The sequence below is a fragment of the Jaculus jaculus genome, chromosome 4, assembly GCF_020740685.1.
Source record: "Jaculus jaculus isolate mJacJac1 chromosome 4, mJacJac1.mat.Y.cur, whole genome shotgun sequence".
In the NCBI taxonomy this organism is placed as follows: Eukaryota; Metazoa; Chordata; class Mammalia; order Rodentia; family Dipodidae; genus Jaculus; species Jaculus jaculus.
In genome coordinates, this window is record NC_059105.1 from 147,334,356 (window position 1) to 147,354,930 (window position 20,575).

Here is a 20,575-nt window from a genome sequence, read left to right on the forward strand (position 1 = left end):
AATGAGGGGAAGAGAAAGGCTAGAGGAATCAAAATTCTACTCACCTTTGAATTTCTTGCCTAAAAACCACTATGTGACTGTTATTCTCTTCCCTGGATTTCACACTATACTAGCTAGTTTGTGTGTGTGTGTGTGTGTGTGTGTGTGTGTGTGTGTGTAAATGACATTCTCTACCTTTCATAGTGTCTCATTCCTTATTTTTCCTTCCATTCTTTGATTTAAAATACTTTTAGATCTCATCTTTCTTTTCCCATCAATACTCTAATCCCAGGCTCAGTCCTCTGTTGGACTTTGTTCCTTTAGCACCAGTCACTCCTCCAGCAGCTGATGACATTCTTAGAACATGATTTAGAGCACGCCATCATTCTCTGCCCAACACCTTTACTAAGTTCCCTTCTGAAAAAAAAAAAAAATCTAAATTCTCACATATTGCCTAAAGGACCTCATATCATGTGCCTAACTGTCTTCCTGCTCTGGCACTGTTCCCCTCAGCCTCACTGAGCACCTGCATGGCTCCCGTTTTACTGCCCAAAGGCTCTCTTTTCACTAAACAGAAGAATCTTTATCCACAGACATATGTTTTACATAGGTTCACATTTCACACAAGTTTCTTCAGAATGAGAGCATATCCCTGCTTACCTCTACATGTTTCCATTCTCCTATCATTCTCTTTTAATTCTTCACAATGCAATCCCTAACTCTACTAATGAGAGGCATGAGAGAGGGCTTATGCACTTGCTTTTGTACTACTTACTAGTTGTTTTCTTTCTGGTAAAATGGTAGGAGTTTACAAGTTTTCTGAGTTGCAGGTGGCCGGAGGATAGAAGAGACACTGGCTCACATTTCTGTTGAGTTAGGATGCATTAATAACAAAGAGCCACCACATATATTATCGATTCTTATAAGATTTCAGAAGTAGGAAGCTATATCATTTTTTTCATCTTTATCATAATCATAGACTCAAAAAATTGGTAGGATGTAGGTATGTAGTGAAGATTTTATTTACTTAGTTAACAGGCAATCGCTGGATAAGCATTACTGTCAGTTTTCTAATACAAAACTAAACATTCTGATCCAAAAGTTACAACTGTCATCTTCATTTTGGCATGAGATAACAAATCTAACAAACTGCCTGGTGTGCAGGAAGAATATGAAATACTGTTCACTTTCAAGTTTGCTAAACTGTAAAATATTTCTATTGATGTGTGTTACAGACAAACTATATATATTCATATTTTTAAAAAGTGAGTTGCAAATAAAAAGCAGTGACATCACATGTGTAATCAAATCACAAAGCTATACAGCTTGTTAAAGTGGAGAATATTAATGGCAAAACTTTTACTAGGCATACAAGAGCAAATTTGTTATAATTAAAAATGGAAGATTCATTTATAACAAAAATGAAGAATAGTCAAATATTCAGAGAAACTTTATCACTATTTATATTTATTGAATTTCAAAGTAATGCCGTAATTTATACTAGTCCAAAATTGTAGTGGTCTTAAGTAAATTTATGTTAAAAAGTATAAAACTATGGAAACTTTGAATTAAAAATATACTCTGTAAAATTTTATTTATTTATTTATTTGCTGACATACAAAGATTTAGGTCTCATTACTCCTGGCACTTTAAAAAAGTGGTTCAGGGCTGGAGAGATGGCTTAGCAGTTAAGTGCTTGCCTGTGAAGCCTAAGGACCCCAGTTCGAGGCTCTGTTCCCCAGGTCCCACGTTAGCCAGATGCACAAGGGGGCACACGCATCTGGAATTTGTTTGCAGAGGCTGGAAGCCCTGGCGCGCCCATTCTCTCTCTCTCTCTCTCTCTCTCTCTCTCTCTCTCTGTCTTTCTCTCTGTGTCTGTCACTCTCAAATAAATAAATAAATAAATAAAAATTTAAAAAAAAATGGTTCAGTGTCTTTTTCATCCCTACTCCTCCTTGGTCCAGTCCTTTTATAAGAAAGAGGAAAAAAAATCAGTGTATTCCAATGGAATGCTAAGTTAACTTAATGTTAGCTGATCACTGCATGTGTGACTGCTTGCCATGTGCTACAAAGTTACAATCATTTTAAATGGACAATTTACTTTTGCGCACATTGTATCCACAACATGTTTACTATTATCGTTTCCATTTAGAATCAGCGTTTGTGGAATATTCTAACCACTGCACAGTTCAGCTCAGTTTCAGGCCCAGAGTCTGTCTCTCTTCAGAGCTTAAATCCTTAAATCACATTTGCCACATACACAAAGGATAGCAGACTGGCAAGGTTTCTTGAAGCATGGCTGCTACTCGTGAGAACAGCAGCAAATAAGTGTGTGTGCCTTCAGCATTGCTTCTCTAACTGAACTTTCATTCCACTCATTTTTCAGGAATAGCACTTATTTGCTTAACATGTAAGCTTGGTTTCTGAAGAGCTGTAAAATTGAGCATACATTCCATGGTGACATGAGTTAATCTCATTTCCATCACTGCAAGCACTCCACAAGTACATTGCCAGTCATTAAGTATTGCAGTGGCTGTGACCTATTATCATAGCAGGAAATGACATGAATCTCACAACTGATATAAAATGTATGGATATCACTGCTAGGCATTAATTTCTAGGTTGTTGCCAGTTTGAAATAATCCTGTCAATGTCCATTTTAGCAGTTTTCTGTCTAGACAAGTTAAGCCAATGTGCATGGAATTTTCTCCCATCATTTTCAAGCAGTTATACTGATTTCTAAAATTACATTTTTATTGGACAATTTCACCTTAAGCATTTTCCCAAGAATTGGAGACATGTCTTGCTCCCTAATATTTAATAGAAATTGATTCTACAAATGTCTACCCATTTATCTATAAATGGAGAAACTCTCTGATGAATGTTAATGCTTTTATTTTCTTATTTTGCTTTTTTTTTTAAGAATAAGTACTGACTTATTATATGGCTTTTAAACACAATGGTCTTCCTTTATTGATTTAATTTTCACATAATGAAAACATTTATGTTTAGAGTTTTAAGATATCCACATAAAAATTAGACCTATTTCATCATTTAGAAAAGATAACCCCTATACTGTTTCTGAAACATTTTTTTCTTAAATATTCACTTTCTTTTTTTACTTTGTGGGAAAATATATTTAAGTCATTTTTTTAAGGAGGGTCTTGCTATATCCCAGACTGACCTGGCATTCACTATGTCATCTCAGGTTGGCCTCAAACTCACAAGGATTGTCATAACTCAGCCTCCTTAGTTCTGGGATTAATGGCATGTGCCACCATGCCTGACAAAAGTCATGTTTTGAAAATATTTGATATTGTTGAATTTTTGTATGTTATACTTCAGGTAAAGTTCATACTTAAATGTATCATATCTGTTGCACAGCAGTTCTCCTGATTAAGAATCCCCTTACAGAGCCGGGTGCGGTGGCACACGCCTTTAATCCCAGCACTCGGGAGGCAGAGGTAGGAGGATCGCCATGAGTTCAAGGCCACCCTGAGACTACAGAGTTAATTCCAGGTCAGCCTGGACCAGAGTGAGACCCTACCTCAACAACACCAAAAAAAGAAAAAAAAAAAAAAAAAGAATTCCCTTACATTATTACTATGTCATTAAGCTTTTTCTGTCATTTGAAATGTTTATAAATGTTTATTTTTCTTTTTCCATATGATTTCAAGTTCTTTTTTCTTTATGTTACAACATTCTCCACATCATAAATACCAGAAATCTATACCACAATCTTAATGACACATAGTTTCTAGAAATTTAACTCCCTTTCACTCTGTTTCTTTTATATAAACTTGTCATGAATTTGATGTTCACTCGTTAAGGCCACTGTCTGAGACACAACTATCTAAAGTATTGTTTTGTTTTGTTTTTTAATCCAATGACTTATGTAACGAAAAGCCCTTTCCGGTTCTTTGTTAATTATATATGTTTCATAATTGGCACATCATATGTCATTTAATTTTAGTAAATCTCTGTGGGGTATGAAGTTGGTTTTAGGCACAGATGCATGGGAAGTGAAACTGATCCAAACCCAAGACCATATAAAAAAAGAAAGTATAATTAATAAGGAAATGAATGCATATATCTTACCTAGAATAGCAGTGGATAAAATTGGTAGATACTGTGTTCTATAAGAACAGATAGCCACGTTTTTCTTTATCAAATATCAGCTAGTGCTTAACACATCATAGTCTATAAAAGTTGAATGTTCTTGAAAGGAGATATAAAAAGTATAATGAAGATATTTTCACAGGAATATTAATAAAATTGACTTACGTACATTGATTTTTTCCCTATTGTAATTACATCTTTCAAGATGAAGTCTTCCTAAAAAATGTTTGAATAGTCAAAAATTATGATAAAATGAATGGTTATATCCTGCTTATATGCATATATGTTACACATTTATAAAAATCAGTGAAATTTCCATCTTTTGGGAAATGATGAGTGTGTATTTTTTCAGCAGAATTCGGAATAAATATCTCGACTTCCTGCTCTTTCCTTGATTTTGAAGTATATATATCTCACCATGTTCTAATCTTTACTCATTTCTCATAGAAGTAATTTAGGCAAAGGCATGTCGAATCGTAGTTCCCAAATGGTGGAGTCTTCCTGCTCTAATTATTCACAGGATTCCTCCTCTTCCAGCCACAGTGGAACTTACCTTACTTAAGAATTAAAACCTTAATAATCTCCTGATTTTGTCTTTTCTCCTCTGGTACATCCCTCATATTTATACTTATGTTAGTTCTAGCCAGCCTGCCTTTCCATTCCATCCTTAATTATTTTCTGAGACTTTCCTTCAAGTAACAATTCTTGCTTCCTTCATAGTACCTCACATGGAGAGCCTACCTACTCCAGTTCTGTGTGGCAGCTATGCCTCCTCTAGTATCAACGTCTAGATAACAAAAATTATATTTTATCATCTTTTTATTACATAGGGTTTTCCTGTTTACATTCCATACACAGATTTTTTTAAAATTTTTTTGTTCATTTTTATTTATTTAGAGAGAGAATGGGCGCACCAGGGCTTCCAGCCACTGCAAACGAACTCCAGATGCATGCACCCCCTTGTGCATCTGGCTAACATAGGGCCTGGAGAATTGAGCCTCGAACAGGGGTCCTTAGGCTTCACAGGCAAGCAGTTAACCGCTAAGCCATCTCTCCATCCCAACACAGAAATATTTATTATATCCATGCAGAATTGGCTAACACTTCTATTATTTTCAAAAATCACCACCGAAAAATAATAGAGGGAAGCTCTCAAACTGTAATAAATTATTGAATGGGTAGGTGTGAAATAAATTATGATTCATTCATACTGGAAAGATGCATTGGAGAATGTAATTCATATACTATTTACTGTTTGCTTGTATGAATTTATGCTCATGTTTTACATGTAACACCAGTTAGGAATAGAACCATCTTTGCTTGCTGTAATATCTCACAATCCTTTTTGGGAGGTAGAAGGTGGGGTCTTTCAGTTGAGTTTCAATATAAAGTAAGCATGGTCCTTGGTAAATTTGGAGTGCAAAAGCAGATGTGAAGAAGGATAAACACATTGCAGAGTTTATATAGGGATGTAGACATCATAGCAGCTAATAGTAGAGAATTCTGTCAAGTCACTGAGAACCGGGAAGAAAAGAATTGCAGGAGACTAAGAATCAATGGCATGGGCTAGAGAGATGGCTTAGCGGTTAAGCGCTTGCCTGTGAAGCCTAAGGACCCCGGTTCGAGGCTCGGTTCCCCAGGTCCCACGTTAGCCAGATGCACAAGGGGGCGCACGCGTCTGGAGTTCGTTTGCAGAGGCTGGAAGCCCTGGCCCGCCCATTCTCTCTCTCTCCCTCTATCTGTCTTTCTCTCTGTGTCTGTCGCTCTCAAATAAATAAATTAAAAAAAAAAAAAAAGAATCAATGGCGTTCATTGGTTGTCATACATGAGGATACGTTTCAATCAAGTAGGCCATAGAAAATCAAAACAAAACAGTGACAAAAACAAAAGTTCACAAGCTAACATGAGGCCAGGATTGAGAACCATTGAAACAGGTAAATCAGTCCTTCAAGAGATGTGGACATTTGTCTACAGGAGTGAGAGTGTGAAATTAAAGAAGTGATAAGGAAACTTGAAGTATCATTCATTGAGTTCAATTCAGAGCTGTGCAGAGACAGAATCTAAGTCAAGTGGTCATAGCTGACTCAAGGGTCCCCAGCCACTCAGGCTGTCTGGAGACATGGTGAGTTTTGTAGCATCATATTGTAACTGCAGAAGTTAGCAAGGCCAGCACATTGTTCATGACAGCACTGACTTGCCAACACACCATTCATAACTGACGTGCTCTCTCTAAAACCTTCATTGACTTTCCTCATCAAGAACTTCTGGTCATTTCTTCTTATTAGCTTTTCTTATGTTTTCACTGTACATTACCCAAACTAGTCTACTTCTCTCCTTATGTTCAGTGAAGCACCTTTAATTACACTATGAAAATTCTATGGAATATTTAGAGGCTAGAGCTTGGCAGTGGTATAGTATTTCTTATTGAACTTGTCTGCTATGTCCTATCTTGGCATTTCTATCCTAAGACTTTGGCCCATGTTTTGTCATCAGTGCTGATTTCCTGGCTTCTAAATCCCTACTTCTTTCTTCCTGGCCGCCTGGACTCAATCACAATGCTGATACTACATTCACACACCGAAGCAAAAATCAAATTCTAAAGTTCTACTCTTAATTTGCATCAACTGATCTACATTACACACATTTTGTATTACACTCTTAGAAATATTATATCCAAGTAATGCTCAAATAATTTTAAGATTTGATTTGCCTTAGAAAACTGTGAATAAACAGAAATAAAATGTGGACACAGATATGCCTACAAATTTAACAATGGCATCATTACTATAAGAGTTTATATACATGGATTAAAAATGAAAATTTTAAGGCCGGGCGTGGTGGCACACGCCTTTAATCCCAGCACTTGGGAGGCAGAGGTAGGAGGATCGCCATGAGTTCAAGGCCACCCTGAGACTACATAGTGAATTCCAGGTCAGCCTGAGCTAGAGTGAGACCCTACCTCAAAAAAACAAAAACACCAAAAAAAAAAAATGAAAATTTTAGTCAGTTATGGTGGCACATGCCTTTAATCCCAGCACTTGAGAGACAGGGGTAGGTGGATTACCACGAGTTCAAGGCCATCCTGCTTAGTAAGTACTCAAAATTTCTCAGATGTATACTTAATTTTATGAAGGAAATTTGTTTAAACAAGAGGAGAGAATTAGAGGAATAAAAATGGGTGAGGTAAGTAATAACATGAACCTACTTAATATCACAATTTTGTAACATGATCATCATTAACATTTTATGAAGTGTAGAACTTGATTTTCTTAATAACAATTGAAATATAAAGCTAACATTAGATTGCTACTGATACCATTTTCTTTTTATTGTCTATGCAAATTTCTGAGAAACCATTTTTTGGTCTCTAAATTAATTCATTTAAATATAATTCACATTTTCTTGCATTCCTGAATCCTACTGATCTCTATAGTGACTATACTGCAGCTTCTCCCATTTTACCTAAACTGTAAACTTCAGTGCTCTCACTCCCTATTAGGGTCTCACTAAAAATATTAGTTATGAGAGGAATTAATATCAATGGCAAAATACATTCTCAGTTACAATTAATGGAGGTACCCAGAAATGGTTATCAGTTCAAAAGATAATTATTGAAAATATTTCCAAAGAACATGTTTAGCTCCAGTGAACAGGAAGTGTGTTGTTTAGAAAATATAAACAGAATTTCCTCAGCATTCACCACTCTCTTCGCTGAAGCTTGTTGCAATTATACAGCTTGGAATAGATTTCAGAATGACATCTCCAAGGAAAGTAAGTCTTGACGTGTGTATCTTATAGCTACAAGGATCTAGAACAAGAAATAACACAGCATTCAACTCTGATCTCTGTGACCTAATAATAAAAGTTGTGTGGATGGATCTAAAGAAGGCCAAATCACAGAATAGTTGATTTTAGAGAATTTAAGGAAATATTTTAAGGTTTTTCTAAATCTGTTCCCTATTCTGCAGAAGGATTAATAAAATGAGGGAGAAATGTTTGTATTGCCCAATTCTGTGCATCAGTTGTACCAGTCACCTATTACCTTCTGCCATACCTGCCTGAGGACAATTCCAATAGCAGTATAGTATCTCTAATAATTCATAAACATTACACTCCAGCTCCAAGAGGAGAAAGACATAACAAAGCTGGGCATTTTTTAAATGTATAAAGCATGCCATTATAGCAGCAGCTTTATTTAATAATCTTTGTTGTGGCTACAATAAAAAGAAAATGTTCACTTGGAGATTTTATTTCTTCTGTCTACATTCCTCACTAATTCTGAGAAGTAGAGACTTGCTGTTTGTGCGAATGGCTGGACGTGCCAACCCACCTTCACTTACAGACAATTTGGTCTTCATTACAATTTAATGAAGTGATAATTGCTCTGTGCAACCTTTTATGTGCAAAGCATGCCAGTGCTGTTTGTGTTATCTTCATGCAATTTATACCTCTACATTCAAGGACTTGTGCTAGCTTGCCAAAGTTAACCTACAGTGAGAAATAAAAATGAAAATCATATTTTATATCATATTATGCAAATCTCTACATGATGTGCTTTTTAATGTTTTGTGAAGTCATGCTTATTACAAAAGAAATTTTCAGAAGATTCATCAAATTGAAAAATCATATATTATAAGGAAATCTTGAATGGAAAATATAACATGTAAAGTAAATTGATTTTTTTCTACAAAAAGAACATTACTATGTGACTTTCTGTGAGACTGTCACAAGAATCAAATGTATAAGTCATTTACTTTGTAAGTCACTGTAGAGCCAAAGTAACCATAGCTCAGACTGTTTCCCAGAACACTGTTATTCAACAATGAATATTTCTTGGTCCTTCTAAGTATATTTCATTTTTTACTCTCTCATATTAATATTATTATTTAATTTTGCATTGAATGTGATTTTATTACTATGGTCATAATAATATTAAATACCAAGAATTGAGATGTTCCTTGTCCCTTTGGAACGCTTCCTATACAATTCATACTCATAATGAATCTCTGAAAATGATATGTTGCTAATTATTAAAATATATTGTGAATATTCTCTTTCCTACCAGTGAGATACTAATATGATATATCTATCTATCTATCTATCTATCTATCTATCTATCTATCTATCTATATACATATTTCATTTTTTTAGAGTAGGGTCTCTCTCTAGAGAGCCAGGCTAAAGTGAAATTCACTATGTTATTCCAAGCTGGCCTCTGACTCACAGCAATCTTTGTATGTCTGCCTCATGGAATGCTGAGATTAAAGATGTTTCCACTATACCCAGCTGTGTATATTACTTCTGGGGTTATCTAAAATAATGCCAATTTATTCCTTTGTTGAGATGATCATGCATATAACAATAAAGTAAAGCCAATTTGCTCTTAAGTGTTTACCTTTGATTCTACGTGCTAGATAATAAAAGTTATTAAAATCAGTAGCAATTTTTATTTTTATTTATTTAATTTTTGTAATTTAATAGTTAATTGTGAATAAGTTTTCAAACTATATTTATTTATTTATTTTTGAGGTAGAGTCTTGCTCTAGCCCAAGCTGACCTGAAATTCACTCAGTAGTCTTAGGGTGGCCTCGAACTCACAGTGATTCTCTTACCTCCGCCTACTGAATGCTGGGATTAAAGGTGTGCACCACCATGCCTGGCACTCAAAGTATATTTCTCACATGGGTGAGGTTCACAGATTTTTTTTTTAAATTCATGGCAATGACACCATTTAGAACCCCTTTAATGAACAATATAATAAATTTACCAACATCTGAATTGAAGTACGTAAGGAATATTAGAAATGAATTTTAGGCTGTAGTAGCTTTCATTCTCTGCCATTGCCAATGTCTCCTTTAAGCTTCTACTCAAGGGATATTTCACTAGGTGAAGTGAATATGTAAATGACATTTGCCTGGTTGACCAACAAACTGCAATGCAAGTAAAGTGTATGCATACACACCATGAATAATTTTGTATCAGTGAACTCATACACACTAGCAAATAATAAAAAAAATACAAAAAGGTATGTTATTCGTTTCTTATATGAGTATCATGCAAATTGCTTATTTTTTTTTCCTGTGATGCCTTTGGCCCTCTTGTCTCATTTGACATTCCAAATGCTTATGTCACTAATTCTCTCTCTCTTTCCTTGATTCTTCAGTGGGAAGAGATCAGTGGTGTTGATGAACATTATACACCCATTAGGACATACCAGGTGTGCAATGTCATGGATCACAGTCAAAATAATTGGCTGAGGACAAACTGGGTCTCCAGGAACTCAGCTCAGAAGATCTATGTGGAGCTCAAATTCACCCTCCGGGACTGCAATAGTATTCCATTAGTTCTGGGAACTTGTAAAGAGACTTTCAACCTGTACTACATGGAGTCTGATGATGACCATGGTGTCAAATTCTGGGAGCATCAGTTTACCAAGATCGACACCATTGCAGCTGATGAAAGCTTCACCCAGATGGACCTTGGGGACCGTATTCTGAAACTCAACACTGAAATTAGAGAAGTGGGTCCTATCAGTAAAAAGGGATTTTACTTGGCCTTTCAAGATGTGGGTGCTTGTGTGGCCCTGGTGTCTGTGAGAGTATATTTCAAAAAGTGTCCATTTACAGTGAAGAACCTGGCTATGTTTCCAGACACAGTTCCCATGGACTCACAGTCCCTGGTGGAGGTGAGGGGCTCCTGTGTCAATAACTCCAAGGAGGAAGATCCTCCCCGGATGTACTGCAGCACTGAAGGAGAATGGCTAGTACCCATCGGCAAGTGTTCATGCAATGCTGGGTATGAAGAACGGGGTTTCATGTGCCAAGGTAAGCATGTTCCATTTTCCTTAAGACAGCATTTTATACCAATGAGGTCATTTTGTACTACAGGGAAGAAATGAACCCAATCTGAACTCCCTTGGGAGCAAAACCTGCCTCAGATTCACCAGTCTGTTCTAAAGTAAATTCATCCCATTTGACATGTTGTTTCATCATTTGTTGTAGAAATATTAATAACTGTTATGCTTGGATGCTATTGTGTACCTTGTAGTGATGTCATAATGCTATTATTTTTCTGAGAGAGAGAGAGAGGGAGAGGGAAATGCCAGGGCCTACAGCTACTGCAATCAAAATCCAGATGCATGTGTTCCTTTGTGTGCATGTGTGACATTCTGTACTTGTGTCACTGTGTGTATAGCTTACACGGGATCTGAAGGATTGAATATGAGGCTTTAGGGCTCAGAGGCAAGTGCCGTAATCAGTAAGCCATCTCTCTAGCCCATAAATGCTATTTTTATGTATTGCTTGGTATTCAGTGACTTATTCTAACTGCATAAACTGAAATTTAAAAAAAATTATCTCTTTGAAATTAAAGGTAGGAACATCTTTGGTACTCAGGTAGTATAATTCTAACAGAAATAGATATTGTGGTGTTGTATCTGTACATATTTATCTCATAGAATTATTGACTTAATTTCCATAAAGTGTGTTCTGTTCATCAGTAATACTTGCCTATCAAATAAATGTTTGCTTAAAAGGATTAATGCTTCACAAATTTGTATTACTTTCAAATCCAGTACTGATGTATTTCCATTTGGTTATACTAGGGTAGTTCTTAAAATTTATCTGGCCCCATTATTTTACCATTTTTATTATCCAGAGCACACCTGTATCTCTGTTGTGTTGTAATGCATATTTTAAACAATATGCTATCATAAAATCAAAATTCACCCTTCAGGGTTATTTTTACTGATAAAATCTCCTTGTGTTTGCTATAAAATAAGTTAAAATATTTTTATATAAAATTGTTTATCAGATATTCCAGATCATAATTTGACTTAGTTTCAAACCTTGTCACTTACTTGTAGAAAAGTTTTCATGGCTTAACATAAGAAAACATGACTTATATTTTAGAAGTATAAATATATAGAGAAGGATGTTAATTATGATCCTGTGGCCCTTGTTTATTTCCATCCTTTGGTTTGCTACTCGATTATTGTTAAGAGAATTTATTCACTTATTCTAATGATGGTCATTCAGTAAGGCATAGTCGTCAGACCCAGAGGAAGAAAAGAATATACTGTGTCAATAGTTTGTCTATTCTAAAATCTGCATAGACTGTATCATCTTGTTTTGGACTATGTGCTTGGTTTATAAAACCACATTAGTTGTGAGTAAATGGTAATCTGCATGCTACCATTTGGCCATGTCGTTTATTACTTAGGAAATCAGCACAAGTACATTGGTGTCAGCATGGTGGTAAATGTTCTTACCCTGAAAAGGCATACTAATTATTAGATGCTTGTATTAATGACTAGATAAAACTTTATTTTCTAGTTTGAATTGTATTGTTAATGAGTACTTACTTCTGCAATATGGCATTTTTGAGATTTATTTCAAATAAAATCCTAAAAGACTTATCTCAAAAGGAATTGAAAAAAAAATCCATTCAACAAATATTTAATGCATATCTAAGAACAAAAGGATCTTTTGGTAAGTTAGTACCTTGACATTAATTCCTCAGTGAAAAGTATGACAATTCAGATGGGAAGCTAAGCAGGCAAGTCCCCAAGGCTATAATCTCAATGTCAGCCGACACTGCTTTCTGGCCATACTGTCCAACAGTGACAGAAAAGAGGATGTGCAAGTACGTAAGTGCCACGGGAGTTGGAGGATAGTAGCTTGAAGGACACGCTTGAACCCCAAAGGTTTATCAGAAAGATTTATCAGTAGCCAAGAATCTATTACAAGCTTCATCTAGATCAGCTCACTTTCTTTTATTTTCATATTTTTAACAGTGAATTACTAGTCAAAAGATCATTTTTTTTTTTTCCGGTGGTGGGATGGGGAATAGAAGGCTATGTTGGATGACAATAATTAAAATCTGGATTTGTAAATTGTCAAGTATTGTGCATGTGCCGTATAGTCTACCAAATTTAATTCAATAAGTATTTCTTACCATCTGTTAATACAAAGTAACCATATGTCAGGCACAGGAGAAATGTAAATGAATAAGTCATTATATCTACCTTCTAGGAGCTCACAATCTTGTACAAAAGACAGATACATAAGTGAATAATGTAAGACAGAGCAATAAATCTTCTCTCATGGGGACAATAGGCCTTGCCAGCATAGTAGAAAAAGAGATTCATTTTGAAGACTTCTTAATTAATCATAGAAATTGTTGATTAACTATGGGAAGGTTTTGTGATTACAGCATTAGTTTCACTGCTCTGGTGCTTTGAAATATTTGGAGTAAGAACAGTCACAGCTTGTATATCTTACACATTCCAAAATATAGCATTATGCTTTTTAATCAAATTATTATACTGATACCTTTAAAATACCTAAGAGTCTCATGAGAGTGTTGTCTTCTGAGTTTGTGTGACAGTAAGGTCTAAAATAAGATTTAAATCTCATTACCAAGTCATTTTCTGACTGTGCTAATATAATATCCAGAGTTATCTTTTCTAATATAGACAGATAATTGGGACACTTCAAGTCCAGGGAACTGAATGATGAAAACATGACAATCTCCATTTGATGAGAAAATTATCTTGATAAAAATGTTTTGTATTCAATAAACACATCTGGCTCTTTTTAAATGATCAATAAAAAAAAACATAGCAGCTTTCTACAGGGATACAATTCTAGCCATGGGTTATGTTTAGGGTGTTTTAAATGTTTGCTTTCACAACAGTCCAACTTTACATAATATAGAGAAAATTTCCTTTAACCATATATTTGATTCAATACTTATAGAGCCCCACGTCCACGTGTCAAGTCCTTTATAGAACATTAGAAAGATAATGACAAATATTGACATTGTTATATTAGTTTAGTTTATACTTCAAAGATATATGTGTTCATGCTTTAAAATTCTTATAGACTCTACCTCTGAGCTAACAGAGTTTTAATAGATTTATGAGACAAAGCTAAGTTAACAATAATTTCATATAGCAAGAAACCTGGCATGGTGCCACACACCTTTAAATACAGCACTTAGGAAGCTCAGACAAGAAGTTTTCCATGAGTTTGAGACTGGCTTGAGCTAAATAGGGAATTCAAAGCTAAACATGGCTGTAGTGTGAGACCCTATATCAATAAATAATAAATAAATATACAAAGAAGTAAACCTTTTTTATGATAGTATTACAGACAAAGGACTCATTAGAACATGAGGAGACAGACTCTAGAAATAAAGGTTTCTGCAATAAGAAGCAATACTATGTTGCTAGTCTTCCTTTTGCTTTTGGTTTTGCATTTATCTGTCAGGGTAGGTAAGAGAATACATAAATTCTAGAAATTCTAGAAAATTGTGCCTTTTATATTTCAATTTATTATTTACTATTTAGAGGTAGAGTTTAAAACAGGAAGAAATAAATCCTGACAATTAAAGACTCACTTAGCAATTTAATGATAATCAAACTAGAAAGACAGAAAATACATACTTCAGAGTTCAAAAATATTTCAGCTATTTCAGCAAATATGACTTAAAGAAATGTATTTAGAAATGAACATGAATAGGTAACAAGATGTAAGGTAGATGAATAAGGAAGGACAGAAGTCACACATCAGCTTTGATTACCAGAAGTTCCTCTTGCAGAGCACTTCTCGTCAGTCCCTGTCTCTCATATTTAGCAAAGTAAGAAAGTACTGTATTTCTCTTCATTTACAATGTATATAACCATATCTAGGCTGTGTTCTAGTATAAATTGTCTCTTCAGTGACGTACTGATTGCCTAGTATTAATGAAGGCCTGGAGACAAACATCAGCATTACTAAAAATAGTAAAAATTAAGTAATATATAAAAAAATATTGAAAAACTTTTGTTGCAGAGGGGGCAGAATGAATGTAAGAGCCATAGAGTGGAAAGGGAATGTCCACAGGCATTGTCCCACACCCTACAATGACTGACTGAGATTCTCACATTGCATAACCCACAATCCCATTAAGAAGCACCCTCAATGTAATGGGAGCAGGGAGGAGGGAAATGGGCACTAACAAGATGTATTCACAAAACTTTCTACTTAACTTAAAAAAATAAAAAAAAAAACAAAATTATGAAGTTGCACTGACTCCACATCATCTTCTAATAGCTTTCACTCATTGATAATGGAGACTCCCTTGATTATGATCTTACTATGTTGTACATCCCAGCAAAAGAGCGCATCCAGATTCCCCTGTTGAGAAGTATTGCAGAGTTTTGCATCAATTCCAAGGGAACATCATGGCCTTTTTTATTAATTTATTGTTTTCATTTTAATCCTGGCTAATGAATTGTGTTATCTACTCTGGTTTAGTTTGAAAATAAGAAATGAAAATACTAATGGATTTTTATATGGCCAATTAATTGCATCTGAGGCAGATAACAGGAGGTTACTATAAATATTCCAGATCATACAAAATTTGTTTAGACTTAGTGTACCAAATACCTTATTAATGTCACTCGAGAATCTGTTGCTGTGAGCTTTATCTGCAGCACATTCTTTCTGGAATGTTAACTTTATTCTTTACTCTGTTACATTTACCACTTAATAGAAAAGTGTGTTTGATATAATATACAAAGACATGTAGACTTTTTGATGACTGTTCAAAATTATGTTTGCTTTACTCCTGACTTATGATAGAAATTCTCTCCCTCCATTCTTCCTTCTGCCTATTCATATTCTTTTAAGCAGCTGTCAAGGTTTCAAGAACAGGTTGATCTAATGATTCATCTTGTTTAGCAGAGAAGATAGAGCAAAGCTAAGATCTTAGTGGAATGTTGGAATGGTTTATGAAATCTACATGCACAATTGTAAGACACTCTCTAGAGCTGGGTAAAGGTTCTATATTTCAAAAATTTAGGGAAAAATATTATGATTGTTCCCTGAGGAGAATTTCTTCAAGAAGATCACTTTATTAGAAGTTTTGCATCTAGAACCTAACAGAATATAATTGAATAGATCTCATTTATATACTGGTAGTATATAATTGAGAGCATCTGCTCAATTACTATGAAATCACTATATCAATTATGCATTCTCATAAAGTAAAACAGAACTCAGCTCATGCTATTTATCTTAAATCTACTATGTTGCTCAGAAAGTCAAACAAGATAATACATTGATTATATCTCCTTTCAAATTCATGTATTTAACTATTAGGACACATAGAGTTAAAATCAGCAAATAGTACATTCATCTGAACTGTTCTTAGAAAGTAACAAATAGTTGGAGTAAAGAAATAACTATAGATAAATTTGGATCTGAGCATAGCAGTGCATGCCTTTCATCCCAGCACTCAAGAGGCTGAAGTAGGAGGATCATCTGGGCTAGAGTAAGATATTACCTTGAAAACCCAAAATAACTAACTAACTTATGAGCACACTTTTCTCTTTTAGAACAAATGGTATTACTTTTTGTCTCACAAAAATTAATTGGCACTAAGCTCACACCTATCTACATTATACATGTAATTTTTATTTTGAAAATAATTACAAATTATGAATTTGTAAGTTAGCCCATACAGCATCAATTCATCCTTTAAGACTTCATAGAAATTTGAAAAGTATATTTGTTAGTCAGTGTTTTCCAGTTTGAATGAGAACTCCTTTACTTAAATGCAAAATAACAGCCTTTTTGTTCTACCTTGGCCTTAATAGTTACTCACCCGTTGTTCTTCAAGCCAGTGAGCTTTTTCATAAAAAAGTGTGCACCTAGGAAGTTAATAATGTCAATAAGTTTTCAGATAACAAATTAACACAGATATGTCATGACATCTTAGTAATAGCTACAAAATCCTTAATTTATTCAAGATCATATGACTTTCATAGATGTATATATCAAGAATAACAATTTGATGTTCAAACCCTCACTAAACATTTCCTCAAATCTCATCTTGTATTTAGTTGCTGGTTAGTAAAAGGCTCTTGTCATTAACAAGTGCTTAAGGGATACTATGAGCTGATTGTATGGCTACACAGTTCAATCCTCTATTTCTACATCCAGATAAGGGAACCTGTCAACATGGCTAATGAACGTATTGCTAAGTGCACTGTATCATATCAAGAAGTTGTTAAATATATTTGAATGACATCACTCTAGTCAGTCAGCCTCAACAAGATGTGTTAACCTTCTTTACACTCTTATTTCTGTCTCTACTTCACAAGTTAGACCTGATAAAATAATCCATTCTATAGTATCTTTATTACCGTAGTCTTAGAGACCTTGAATAATAATAAAATAATGAATTTATTTACTTAGGTATTTAGCAATCATTTACTGATTGCCTACTTTCTTTAAGTAGTGCTTTAATGAAGATGCTGTGTTATCTGGGGATATAGTTCATGGGTAGATTGAAATTATGGGCGACTTTTCCTCTACTGTCTACTTACGATTTTTCACTTCTTCTAAACATCAGTCTCTCTTGAATTTTCCCATTTTTCACTTAATTCATTCTCTTATTATTATTAATAGTATGGGTATCTCCAAGTGATTATTCAAAACTTCCATTAACTTATAGTAGAGCATATTTACTTTATACTTCCAGAAAGGCTCAAACTTTGGCTGTTTTTAAAGAATATGCTTTAGGTAACAAGCACCAACTATAATAATGAGCTTTTAGCCAGGCGTGGTGGCGCACACCTTTAATCCCAGCACTGGGGAAGCAGAGGTAGGAGGATAACTGTGAGTTCTAGTCTACCCTGAGACTACATAGTGAGTTCCAGGTCAGCCTAGACTAGAATGAGACCCTACTTTGAAAAACCAAAAAAAGAAAAAAAAATGAGGTTTTAAAAATTCTATACATTTCAAAATATTTAGTGTCCAACATCTTTAAACCTTTTAATACTGTATTTCTTTCTTAATAATCATTTTCTAAAATTCTACTTTGGACATAATGTTCTTGGCTTACATGAATCATGCAAGTTAAAAAGAAATAAATAGGCACAGAAGATATCTGTGGAACTATTGTACTTGGAGCTGTCAAATGAAAGAATTGCTTTCATTTATGCATTTTATTAGGTACAGTTACAGTCACCTTTATAATAAAAACTCATTGGAGAAGATGTATGCCACGTGAAATACATGCCTAATGAACTTAAGGTGAATTACCATGTGATATCACTGGTCATTACCTAGACAGAAATAAAATAAAAACTTACAAATATAAGTGGAAGAACAAATACAGGGAGTATGATTGATGACTACTTTAGATATCATAGTTCATTTTTGAGATTGAAAGAAGTGAATTTTACATTTAAACCACAAATTTTCATATATAAGATAATAGAAAATAATGTGAACTTCTGTGCTATAAATACTACACTTCAGATTATTGTAAGTAATGAGGGAGGGATTTAATTACAAACTTATGTAGGAGTTAAATGTAGAGTGTGAATGAGTTCATATTTGACCACTTAAATGCCTCATAATGAATAAGAAGATGTTAATGACTAGGGATGAATACTATAATAAAACCTTAATAATCACTACATTATCTCAGAATTTTAGACACATTTTAGTATGGAATTACAATGAAATAAGAACTATGGCTTAGCAGCAAAATATGGACTTTTTCACCTTTTATGGGTTAACTGGAGTTATGAGAGCTTATTAATTCAGAGGTAAAATAGTAGGATATTTTTGTTTATGTATGTATATTATTCCTCTTTATTTATCTGGAAATTATTTTCACTGTAATTATAAAGGACTTTCCCTGATATTTTAGCCTAGTTCACAGATATATTTTACTTAATGCTTATTGATGGATCTGTTTTTACAGAATCAAATTATCATCATCATTACCATTATTATAATTATGCAAAGTTCCTTAGGCTTTTAGACCTTTTACCTGGTCCAGTGTTTCAAATGTGCAAATAAAAAATTAGATAATTTGTTAATGACAAGGTCGTTAGTTTTTTGGTGCATGCATAATTGGGTATTAAGAAATTTATTTGTTTGAGAAACTTTTAATGTATATTTTAATCTTCTAGGACAATATTTATAATGGGAAATTAAATGTGGAAATATCATTTCATTTGCAGAAGAGAAAAATAGAGCCAGTATTGCTTGAACTAAGTTGTTTCCATTATTGTATTTTGAAGATATTGCTTTGTAAAATACTTTCTAAATATTTGTCACATGTAAATTCATCTCTATAAGATGCTTAGATTTTTATTAAAAAATTAACTCACACTTTCTAAATGGAATGGTTGCTAGTTATGTTCAATATATAAAAAGTATGAAAAAGCCATTATCAAATAGTTCTTAGAATTACCACTGTTATTTATCATAAACTTTATTTAAACAGTGCAGAAATATTTCAGATTTCCTTTCTTTTAACTACATTAACTTCACATAAATAAATTTCCTTGGTTCTGATTTATTGGCAGCATTATGATCAATAAATTTCAGTTAAATGTGCATTTTCACTTTTTTCAACATCAAATATTGAGAAATCATCTGAATTTTAAATCTTGAAACATTAACTTTTATCAAATTCACATAACAATTCTCAAGAGAGTTTACTAGCTTGCTTAGTTTAGCTTCTACTCAATCCCCTCCTGTGTGAAAGAATCATACAGTATGCAAATACATGGACAACAATGTTTGACTTGGTATTGAGGTACTGAGAGTGTATGATATTCACTGGGAACATTTCACAAAGATTGCTTTTGTCAGTACCACTTTTCTGAGTGCTTCCAACTTTTCCTGTGATTTCTCCTTCACTTCTCTCTGTGTTTAGGGTTTTGACAAACCCTTGTTAGTTCCAGAGTAGAACGTTTAAAAGCTAATAAGGTTTTACATTACAACTCTGACAGCTGACACTGAACTTTAACAGAGTACAATTGTAGAAGAATGTTTAAGTTTGATAATATTTGATGAAAGTAGACTTTAAGGAAGGGCCATTTGGAAAGATCACATGACTGGACAGACAGCATACATGCTCTTCCTTTGCAGTTTCCAGCATTCCAGGATGTGGGAAAGAAATCCTGTTGTAGATAATTCTATAGTCACTTATGGGTGCCTCCTTATAGGAAAATGTTGGTTAAAAAACAATAAAAATGTTGGTCATATTCCTACTGCTGTGCTCTCTCTGTTATTTTCTGTAATGAGGAGCTGCTGCCTGTCTTTTGGAAACACAGGAAGATACCCAAATATCTCCAGGTGCAGTCATTAACATCCCAAAATACAAACCCATACAGGAGCAGGTAAAAACTCTGAGTATTATTTTTTAAAAAGCCAATAAATATAGAGCAAAGAATACCTTCAAGTAGTGAACAACCTTGAGTATTCAGTATCCTTGAATGCAGCGGTCAGTGGTCAGTGGTCAGTTGCAATGCCAAAGGCTAAAATCGAATGCTTTGAGAACAGCTACACCTTCTTGACATACAGATCCACTTTCAAAAGGGAAGAGGAAGGGTGTGGTGTGATGTGAAGGACCACCAATCTGGAAATAATATATGAGGGTCAAGTGAAGTTCTGTGAAACTCAGA

The 20,575-nt window shown here is 34.2% G+C and overlaps 1 protein-coding gene across 2 annotated transcripts in view; it reads left to right on the forward strand.

Annotated features, from left to right (window-relative positions):
* The window catches only part of Epha3 (EPH receptor A3), a 378,741-nt gene that overhangs the window by 94,141 nt on the left and 264,025 nt on the right, over nt 1–20,575 (forward strand). For both annotated transcript variants that reach the window (XM_004663303.2, XM_004663302.2), the window contains exon 3: nt 10,262–10,922. In XM_004663303.2, the coding sequence (XP_004663360.1) occupies nt 10,262–10,922 (661 nt within the window). The remainder of the gene's footprint in view (nt 1–10,261; nt 10,923–20,575) is intronic.